Raw genomic sequence first — 11,263 nt, forward strand, 5'->3', positions numbered from 1 at the left:
GAATGAAGTATGCTTAGATTGAGAAAGGTTGCAGGTAATTCTCGTGACCATAACCGATGGGCTCGAGGTCCGCACTTCGGTGCATTTCCAGAGAAAGGACAGATTGTAAGCAGTGGCCAAGCTCTGTCTGCTCCACCCTGCAAACCACAATAAATGGTACAACCCAGCTTCTGTCCCGATCCTGGCCGAAGTACTTGTTATGTAACCAGGCCTCAGACCCGCACTCAAGGCTTTGGGGAGGGCCGTGTTATCAGCAGCAGCGCTGACTCCGGCAGGCCGGTGGAGGCCAGGCCTGTCGTCCCGTCCACCTCCCCCCTCACCCCTCCACCGCCCTGTTGCCCTTTTTTTAGCTTTTAACGTCAAACGCTACATTTTTGCCGGCTCCGGCCTGTCTAGGGCTCTTGGGCCGGAGCTCGGAGAGTGATTGCCCTGTGCGAAATTGCAGCGTTCACATTAGCCAGCAATTAAAACAGGTCTCCTTTCCCTTTAAAAAAGACAGGGCCTGGTTTGATAAATACTGCCTTTTGTAAAGGGATCAATTCTGGCTCTGCACTACAGATCTGTGGTCTGGTAGTTTCTCAAGAAGGATTCCGACCAATATTATCTTACGAATAGATACGTGATGATATTTTCTCTTCTTTGATTTTAATTTAGCTGTGCTCTTGGCGTCTTCAGGTCAAGGCACGTAAGTTGCACATATTCATTGATTCAGTGGTATAGTTAAAGCTACATTTATTCGACTTCACCATATTTATTTTTATCTTTTTTTCTCGCTATTGTCATAAAGTCCTTGTTCTTTTACCGAGGGCATTTTTTTTTAAATGATTGTATTTTCGATATATATATATATATATACACACACACACACGCGCGCGCGCGAAAATAATATTAGGACCACTATCTGCTCCTGTCCATTTTAAAGCCAGGGTAGGCTGAGCGTTCTACTTTTCAACTTTCCTCGGCGGTTAAGCGTGCGAAATATTTTGAAAGTGAATTTTAAGGGCGTTTGTTGTCACAAGCTCGCATGCCGGAAGTTGCACAGCTGGGGCCTGCCAAAGACACACCGAGAGAGGAAGTCCCCTCGTCCAGCTATCAGTTTCAAAACAAAGGCTGGCACTGAAGGAAAATAGCAGCAAGTATCGTCTCCGGAGTGTTGTAAACAAAGGCAAGTGTCTGTAAACACAGGCGAGCGCGAGAGAGTCGTAAGCGCTGACCCCGGGAGAAAGGGCACGGCACTTGTGCTGGCTGTTCTAACCCTTCACCCCCGGGGGGCGGCTGCAGGTACAGAGCTAGGCCTTGCTTATCTTTCTCCGGGCATCTGCAGTAAAAGCGCGCTCTGCTCGCGTCCCAAACACACTGCACGTGACTTCACGCGACAGGCGGGCGCTAATGGCGCCCATGTCATGACAATGCGCAGCAATGGCGCTCACACCGATGCGCGCTCACAACAATAGGCGCCCAAAACAATTGCTTCCCCCAAAAACAACCTCGATGGTCGAAACAAATCTCTACCTTCAAATCACCCTCTATCCTCAGAGCAATTATACGCTCAAAATAATACCTACCTTCAAAACCATGTGAGCACAAAACAATCTTTACCCTCAATTCAAAGTGCGCTCAAAGGAATATCCTCAAAAGAATATCTACCCTCAAAACAATATTCTCAAAAAAAATCTACCCTCAAAACAATTTCTGCCTTCAGATCTACTCTCTAAACATCCTCTGCCCTCAACACACCCTATCCTCAAAACAATGTGCATTCGAAAGAGTCCCTGCCATCAAACCAATGTGCGCTCAAAATAAACTCCAAGCTGAAAGCAATCTCTTCGCAAAACAATGTGTGCTAAAAACAATCTCTACATCAACACAGTCTCTACCCTCAAAACAATGTGTTCTCAAAGCATCGAGAGAAAAAAGTGCACTCAAAATAATTTCTGTCCTCAAAACAACCTACTATGCTCAACTGATCTACTTTGACCCAACATAAGATATACCATCATATATCAGATGTGTTCAGGAACATTCAGTCCTTGAACTTTTTCTCAAGTTTACAACATGAATTCAAATATTTCTTCATCACACCTTATCAGTTATACTCAACTTACCTCTGCCCTCTCATCTAAGTGAGGCTAACAGTCTCATTCTCAAGTTGCATGATACCTTCATACTTGGAAACATTTCAAGGGTATTGTTTCCGGACCATATGTTCTTATATCTGATTCCTCACTCCCTATAGAAACTTCCAACATTTTAAAACCATGTAACCTACAAATGGGACTCTATATTAGAGAACTATTGCAGAGGACTTTGAGGTTCCCGTCTTAAATATAAATATTTCACAGTTTTGCTGGTTTGGGCCTGGTCTCTGGCTTAATTACACTCCGCTAAACTCGGTCCTGACTTCCTCTGTTGGAGATGTACGTCACCAGTTTGTGATATAGTTCGTATCTTGGGGGGGATGTCCTAGTATTCGTACATTTTGAATCTAGATTGAAGACTCTTTAAAGGTACATTCTTTTCTTAACTTCTCTCTCACAAAACAAAGCTCGCTCTTACACAATACTTCTGAAATACCACATATCTTCATTAATACCTTCAAATGGCTCGCCAACGCACTAGGTCCAGCTAAAATTAATACTTTATGTTTTTGGAGAACTAATGTTATACCAGCCCTTAATTCCTGGCTTGCAGATATGTATGATGTGGCTCATTTTGAAAAAATGAGATATAAACTAAATGACAATTTACTTCGGTTTGATAATATATGGGGCCCTTCTTAGGTGTGTGGGGATTTTGACTCATTGTACTTCAGTGCCGATGGGTATGCATACAGGTATCAATACGTCTGTTATATATTATTTGCATTTTATTTTCTCTTTCCTGTAATCATTCATTTAAAATTTGATGTATCAACTTATAATCTTTGTACATTTTTGCAGTACTTGTATTGTTTTTCCTTATGCTGTTTTACTTTTTGTGTGTTATGCCTGCTCATATTTCATATTGTGTTTTTGGAATTTTTCATTTTTTGTGCAGTTAAGTGACTATTGATCGTTGTTTGCTTACTATTGTTAAAAGTGTGGGATAATTTAGAAATACAAAACAATGTGCAGTCAAAACACTCTATGCTCAAAAACAATGCAAACGTCGCACAAAATACAGCCTCAGTGCTGGCGAAGTTATTTGAAAGAGTAAATCGTCCACACCAATAAACGCCCCTAAGGCCTCCAAGCAGGGGATGTGAAGCCCCATCCCGCATACACACCGTGCACACAACCCCTCACCCCGCATACTCACAGTGCACACAACCCCACATTCTGCATACACACAGTGCACACAACCCCACACCCCGCATACTCACAGTGCACACAACCCCACACCCCGCATACACACTGTGCACACAAGCCCACACCCCGCATACACACAGTGCACACAACCCCTCACCCCGCATACTCACAGTGCACACAACCCCACATTCTGCATACACACAGTGCACACAGCCCCTCACCCCGCATACTCACAGTGCACATAACCCCTCACCCCGCATACTCACAGTGCACACAACCCCTCACCCCGCATACTCACAGTGCACACAATCCCACATTCTGCATACACACAGTGCACACAACCCCACACCCTGCATACTCACAGTGCACACAACCCCACATTCTGCATGCACACAGTGCACACAACCCCACACCCAACATACTCACAGTGCACTGAACCCCACATCCCATATACACACTGTGCACACAACCCCACACTCTGCATACACAGTGCACACAACCCCACACCCCGCATACACACTGTGCACACAAACACCACACCTGCATACACACAGTGCACACAACCCCACACTATGCATACACACAGTGCACACAACCCCACACCTCGATACACACAGAGCACACCTCACTGTCAGTATCCATGCTGTGTCGCAGGGTATTCGATCTGCCCATGTGCCCCCCATCTATGCACTCAGACTGACCACCGTCTTTCTGTCTCTTTCTCTGCCTCTCTGCCGGTTGTCTCTCGCATTATCTACGTGTCTGTCGGCCTGCACGGCGGCTTCCTGCCCACCATCTTGCCGGTGTAACACTTTGCAAAGGGAAGGCCGCGGGCTGCAAGTAAGACTTCAGGGGCCCAGTGATTTAGGGTTCTGCGTCACGGAAGCATTAATAACCCTGTTTGCAAGGAGCCTCAACAAAGACTGCAGCCCTGACCCCATGTACCGAAGTGAAGGTCTCATTAGCAAAACAATGCACAGCTGATCCGCGCGCCTCTCCCGCCTCGGACATCTGAGGTAATGCTGGACACGAGCAGGCGTCGAGGAGGCCAAGAACTGCAGAGGTAAAGCAGAGTTCAAGTCCAGGGCTTGAAAACTGGGGTCACCTTTCCACAAACTAGTATGCGCGGTTTATTAATGGACACAAAATGCAGCCACACAGCACCATCAGACATGTGTACTCTCCACGGCTAAGCGTCCAGCTTTATAATTTATATAGTCTTGTTTTTTTCTATTTAAAAAAAATGACAGCCCTCAAAGCCAAGAATGTGTGCGCTCTAATAACCTACTTTACAGGCCAACAGCAACCACATGGATTTTCGGAACCCAGGTGGCTACATTTCGACAAGGCTACTTGTGAAATGAAGCCCTGTTTGACACCAAACATCTGGGCCGTCGGAGCAGTGTGTGAGAGTCTGCCGGGCGCTATTCTGCAGCCCTCCTCCAGGTTATCTACAACTCTTTCCAAGCACATAAGCAAAACACCCTCTGTAAAAACACACAGTGGTTTATTGAACATTTACAACGTTTACACCATCAAATATTAATTAAACTCCACATTTTAAGACGGAAGTGCACACAAATAAATCGCCTTCAAGACTAGAACATCACAACACCGAGGACAAAAACACAACTGGAGAACAGCAATACCAATGGGAACACTGCTCAGCGGGTCCGTCGCCGGCTGCTCTATTGATCCATCAATGTTTGTGTCCAGGGGGGCTGCTTCACTCACAGCCGCAGCCGGGAGCCCCTGGACCGCGCGGGTGCAGGCCGGCCAGAGATGCCCGTCGCTGGCCTCGGGGTGCGCCCTCTGTCTGTGCTCCCGCGGCCTTCGCAGGGCCGGGACCCCCGTCTATCCTCACCAGGCCTCTAGTCTGTGCTCAGGGGTTCTGCGGACATTGCACATAAATAAACCGGACGGTTCCGAACACTGAGGAGAGACAGTGGTCCAGGGCTCTGGAGGGCATCTACCGGCCTGAGGGGCGCCGGCCTACCCGGGCCTGAGGGGCATGGGCTCAAACTGGCATGGGACAAACCTGGCATGATGGGTTCAGGCGGTGCACTGTTGGGAGAGTCACGGGCCCAGCAAGGGCCACGGATAGGCTAGCAGCCCGAGGGGCACGGACAGGGAATGGGGATGCGCGTCTCCCTCAGGGGTCTCCGTGCACCACATGATCTCCAAGGGCTGCTGGGACCTTACACCGTCTCCCAGGGCTTGTCGCAACCGTGCTGCCCGTGGGCTCCTGGGGCCCGTGTGTGTGTGTGTATTGGGGGGGGGGGGGGGACCCTGACCCGCCTCGGGGCCCCTCTAGTACTGCTCTATCCCAAGTGATCCTCCGACCTTACCCCCATCCCAGGCCCCCACACTGTCTTTGGGGCTCCCGGAGCCCGCATCGGCCTGGCAGCTCCTCGGACTCCTCACCGTCTTCGCGGCGCCTCGGACCCTACTCGGTGCCGAGGGCCCCTCGAACCCGCAGCGCCGAAGGCCAAAGTCACTGCTTGAGCTCCAGCGCCCAGACGTGCTGCGGCCAACCAGTCCTGCCCTTGGTTTTCTTGTCTGTGCTGCCGACTGTGCTTTTCAAGAGTTCATTCTGGGGAGAGAGGGAGAGAGAAGGCAGCGGTTAGAGGACATCCTGGAGGCACGTAGGCGCTGACTGAGAAATACAAAGCAAATAACCATAAAACAATTCACAGTTCCCGTTATTTGTGAACAGATGTGCGCGTAAACTATTGCATTTCACCAAACAATGCTAGATTAAAACATTCCCAAATTTGTTCATCTAGAAGCAAAACTCTGCAGTAAAATCCCTCCCCCCCATGCCACAACCCAGCCCAGCACACGGCAGAATACAAACGGCTCTTTCCGCAGAGGTGCACGGGAGAACCTAGCAGGAAGTTTGAGGTACACGGGAGAACCTAGCAGGAAGTCTGAGGTACACGGGAGAACCTAGCAGGAAGTCTAACATCTGACAGAGGGATAACCCGCCTGCATCTTGGGCCGGTTTCTATGGATGGGGAAAGTGAAACTGGAGAAAGTGCATACGCATTTGTCTGGAAACGCACGGTATCTGTAGGGGCAGCTGGAGTGCATGCGGTATTTACAAATGTAGAAGTTAATGTGAACGCAGGAACTTGAAAGTCACACCTGTGTCCACTGAAAACACAAGCCACGTCTTCGGTAAATCTGTGCCACGCACAGATCGCTGCCCCAGCGTTCTCAGGCATTCCCTCGAATGGCGGAGAGCGGAGCTGTGGGTTTGGACGAGCCCCCACCCCCCATAGCTGCAGCTCCATCGGGGACTGTCAAACTGCAAAGCACAGACAGTCTACAATCCACAGCTCACACTGCCCCGTGGAAGAAAGCGCGCACGACAGCGCCTACCCACGTGTCACAAGTTATTACCGTGCACGCATCACTTGTGAGATACTCACGCAGGCAGAAAAGATGCCCAGGTGTTTTCAAAAATCAGTACACACTGGCGATTCTGTATCACTGATATGTTGAATAAATCCATTGAATACTTACCGTGTGCACGATTATGCCACATATAAATACAAATCAATTCTTCCTATATTAAGCCATAAGCATGCTTATACAACAGGTCATTTTAAGAGCACAAGTATGCAGGATTCCGCTGCACGCCCTTCAGTCTGTCCAGCATCTGAACGCGAGCTCCACTCACAGCCACTGCGCTCGCGCCCACACAGCACCAACGTGCACGCACGGCCCGTGTTCAACAACGCTAAGCAAGTGTGACATTCACTTCACGTCCTGATGAATGCGCACAGAAAGAAAAGAAACATGTTCCTCAGTGGAATGAAGGTAAGTCAAAGATCTAAATTACCATTCAACCAAGAATATATTTGCAATAGGAGGTGAAAGGTTGTTTTTTGTAATGTTCAAAATGTTTCTTTACAACAGCGTGAACTGTATACAAGAGCGCATATTTCTCAAGCCGTTCCAGCGCCTCTTAAGGCCCGGGTAAAACGGGGCTTATTCCAGGCCTTCACGGTGAATGAACTCACTTCCACGGTGAGGTTAATAAATCCTGCTAAATATCGCAGGGAATCACTCTCTTGCGTGGGGGCTGCCGAGGTCGACAGTGACTGAGCTGAGTGCGGGCAAATCCGTATTAATGAAAGACGGGCCGTGGGAATAGCGCACTCTGCGCCGGGGGAGCCGTTCACCGGGTCACCCAATACTGACGAATGCATGCACGTTGTCTGCACGCAGGATTATTGCATTACATTATCTTTGTATGTGTGTGTGTGTACATACATGTATATATGTGTGTGTGTGTGCCTATATATATGTGCGTGTATCTATTTATTTATTATATTTGGACAGGCAGAGAACATTTTATTAATTATATTTATGTATATAATTACATTAATAAATAAAATACCATTCTCTGCGTGTCAAAATATAATAAAATAAATAGATACACGAACACATATATATATATATATATATATATATATATATATATATATATATATATATATGCACAGACACATACTCGCACACATATACACACTTACATGTGTGTACACGCACACATACAAAGATAATGTAATATAGTGATACTGAGAGAGAGAGAGAGAGAGAGAGAGAGAGAGAGACAGATAATTTGACCCCTGATCAGACAAATTAAAAAATTACCAAACCAAATCTGTTTCCGTAAAGGCAAGCATGGCTACTATAAAGAGTTGTATGTAATGCGCATTTAATAATATTTTCAATCAATTGCTGCGTTTCGCATCCAGCCCAAAGAAGGCTCTGCTGAAATAAGATCACTTCTGGGCGCTATAACCAGAGAGGTGATCCCACACCATGACATAAGGCTCTTGCAGTGCGCAGCAGGGGACACTTGTGAATTCACACGAAGAGTATCAGGAGTTGGCGAAAATGTTGTGAGGGAAGGGGCCCCTCTGAAAGAGGACGAAGGTCTTGTTTTGGCCGGCCACGCTGCTACTGCTTCCCCCGCACATTGAGTCCAAGGCAGGGGCCTGTGAGAGGGACCCGACACTGACTCACGCGACCCCAACACCCCAGTAGACTGGCCGCAAGTGCCCCACCCTCACTATCAGCCTTTGTGTTTTACTCTGTGTATCCCGCGATACCCCCCCATACCCCTCCCCCCATACCCCCCCCCCCTCTCAATTGCAGCCAGTGGGTTCAGAAATGAATCCCACCCCTCCCAACCTTGAAAGCACAGACAGCTCTGGACTCTCCGGCTCTCCCCTCCCGGGTCTCTCTTGATCCACTGACCCCCCCCCCCCCCCTCCCCACGCACACTCAGGATCTCTCTCACTGACACCCCTCGAGAACTCGTCCACAACCCTGTTTTCCTGGCTCTGGCTGACAGAGCCCGGGCCTGCTCTGCCCCCCCCCCCCCCATATTTACCCCTCTCATCCTTACTCTTGGTGCAGCCAGTCCAGCCCTAGCCTATACTCCGGAGCAGTGCCCAGGCCCCACTGCCCCCCTCGCTCCCGCACTCACCAGCTCCTTCTTGCGCTTGTCCTCCTTGCCGTCGGGCCGCTTGAGGTCGGCGCGGAAGGCCTCGGCCTCGCTCTGCTCGTCCTTGGCCAGCAGGTCCATGAGGTAGGCGATGTAGCTGGTGGCCAGGCGCAGCGTCTTGATCTTGGAGAGCTTGGTGTCGGCCGGCACGTTGGGGATGCACTCCCGCAGCTCGGCGAAGGCGCTGTTGATGCTCTGCGTGCGCCGACGCTCCTTGCGGTTGGCGGTGCCCCTGCGCTTCACCGGCCGGGAGCCCAGCAGGCCCCCGGCGACCCCGGCCGGGCCGCCCCCGGGCCCGCACAGCTCCAGGCCACCGCCGCCCCCGTACTCCGGGCTGTAGGGCGCGCCCGGGCCGTAGTCGGGGGGCGAGAGCTCCGGGTGCCCGATGAGCCAGCCGTGGAAGTAGGGGGCCTCCTCATGGCAGCGGCCGGCGGCCCCCGCGGCCGAGAAGGGGTAGCCTTCGTGGTGGTGGTGCACAGCCGGGTGGTGGTGGTGCGGGAAGCCCCCCACCAGGCTCATGTCCGGGCCCTCCCAGGGGCCGCCCCTGCGCGGGTCCCCCTCTGTCCTCAGGGCCGTGTCCGGCTCCCCATAGGCCGCGGCCCCCGCCCCCCGCTGCTCGCCGGGGGGCGTGAATGTTGTCCTGCGGCCTCCCCGGCACCACCACCGCCGCGCCTGGGAGCCCAGCGCGCCCACTGACGCGCCCTGCCGGGACTAGGCGCTCGCGGCCCGCCTAGCGCCGAGCTGGGCTTCAAGGGCTTTCCTAGACCCTTCTGTGTTCGGGGTTATTCCCAGTACCCCTCGTCCATAGCTCCTTGAGGCTGGGGTCCTTGCGTGCTGCCGGGTCCTCTCTCCAGGAGGGGTCACTGCGCCATCCCTGCTGGCCCTCTTGGCTTCACCCCGGGCTGTCTCCGTGCAGCAGGCGCCCGGCAGCTCATGGGAGCAGCCAGTGTTCCCGAGGGGCTGCGCTGCTCATCATTATTGTTGTTCTCACCGGGTTGTCTCGCGCAGACAGCGTGTGGAGCACTGCAGGCGGCACCAGTCCAGGCTCACCACTGGCCCAGACTTCCCAGCCCATTCCTCCATGTACAGCCACATGTCCAGGGCCCGAGGGGTTAATATATGTCGTCAGAGCCGGGCCCAGCCAGTCAGGGCCTGGGAGGGGCGCGGCCCAGGAGGCAGCAGTGAGGGCCTTTCATGTGCACTGCACTAATTGTGGGCCCCGCCCCCGGGCCGGCTGTGCAGCCGTCTACAGAATGCAACGACACTTTCCGAATCGAAATATAGAGATGTGCACATATTTGTGTCCCTTGGTAGAGATTAATGAGAGGGTTGAGGCTGTATAATGTGTAGTGATACATGTTTACCCAGGAGAGTCACCAGAATTAGCTGTACCCCGTGTCAGTGAGAACCTCTGGCACGGAGAAGACTGCAAGTACCAGTGTTGTACCCCCCTGGGTACCAGCTGCACACATTTGTGCAATGTGTAGTCCCACAAGAGGAACAGCACCCCCGTGCCTTACACGAACCAATGTGGTACTGAGAGCATACGGGTTAAAGATGACTCCCTGTGCTGGAGCTGAGCGTGTGTCAGAGCCGCACCGATTTGTGCAAATGCTGCACCCTCTGTCATAGTGCTGTCCCTCACTGCAAGAGCCCTTCCCGTTCCAGTGTTGCACCCCTCGCGCCAGTGCTGCACATCTGTGCTAGACCTGCAGCCCTGTGTCAGAACTGCACCCCCTAGAGTCAGGGCATCAATTTCTATGAGAGTGCTGCACTCTCTGTGCCAGAGGTGCACCCTTCTGTGCCAGAGCTGCAGCCCTTGTACCAGACCTCCTCCCCTCTGTGCCAGTGCTGCACCCCTTGTACCAGACCTGCAACCCTTGTGCCAGAGCTGCATCCCTGGTACCAGAGGTGCATCCCTTTGTGCCAGAGCTGCACCCCTTGTGCCAGAACAGCTTACCCCTTGCAGTTGCACCAGACCTGCACCCCTTTGTGCCAGAGCTGCACCCCCCCCTGTGCCAGGCCCACCCGCTGCCCCCTCTCACAAGAGGGGCACGGCCCTGCAGACTCTGCAGACTGTAACTCGGGTCCAGGCCCCGCACAGACCTGGCTGTGGTCAGTCTCTGCACGCACGTGCCCGCGCGCTCTCAGGACAGATCTGAGGGAACGCTGAGGCCTCTGAGGACGGAGGGCGTCGCACACACTCCGGACGCTGCGGCCGCTTCACGACTGCTGCCGAGGTTGCCCTGCAGGTAATAATAACAATAATAATAATGGTAATAATGTCTCTATTTTGTCTGAACGGGTTGAACCGCACACCCGTTCGCCCATATTCCATGTACTTTACCTCAGGCGCGCGCAGTGTCCGTTCCCGCGGGCCTGAATTAGAATGGTGACGGATATCCCTTCCGCCGAAATATAAATCCCATAATTCCCTATAGGATTTACATTT

The 11,263-nt window shown here is 51.8% G+C and overlaps 1 protein-coding gene across 1 annotated transcript; it reads right to left on the reverse strand.

Annotated features, from left to right (window-relative positions):
* Window positions 1–4,777: 4,777 nt before the first annotated feature.
* Window positions 4,778–9,461, reverse strand: HAND2 (heart and neural crest derivatives expressed 2). The gene is made up of 2 exons (XM_086962442.1): window positions 8,794–9,461; window positions 4,778–5,880 (listed from the first exon to the last, which is right to left on the reverse strand). Exons 1-2 carry the CDS (start codon window positions 9,328–9,330, stop codon window positions 5,782–5,784), a joined length of 636 nt encoding a protein of 211 aa, XP_086818568.1. The 5' UTR covers window positions 9,331–9,461; the 3' UTR covers window positions 4,778–5,781.
* Between the last annotated feature and the right edge of the window lie 1,802 nt (window positions 9,462–11,263).

This window comes from Lissotriton vulgaris, chromosome 3_1, assembly GCF_964263255.1.
Source record: "Lissotriton vulgaris chromosome 3_1, aLisVul1.2, whole genome shotgun sequence".
NCBI lineage: Eukaryota > Metazoa > Chordata > Amphibia > Caudata > Salamandridae > Lissotriton > Lissotriton vulgaris.

Excerpts from the sequence above, each read along its gene's own strand:
- HAND2 (XM_086962442.1), bottom strand. The coding sequence starts at position 9,330 with ATGAGCCTGGTGGGGGGCTTCCCGCACCACCACCACCCGGCTGTGCAC. Across the intron at positions 5,881-8,793 it reads ACAAGCGCAAGAAGGAGCTG|AATGAACTCTTGAAAAGCAC; the intron begins GTGAGTGCGGGA and ends CTCTCTCCCCAG.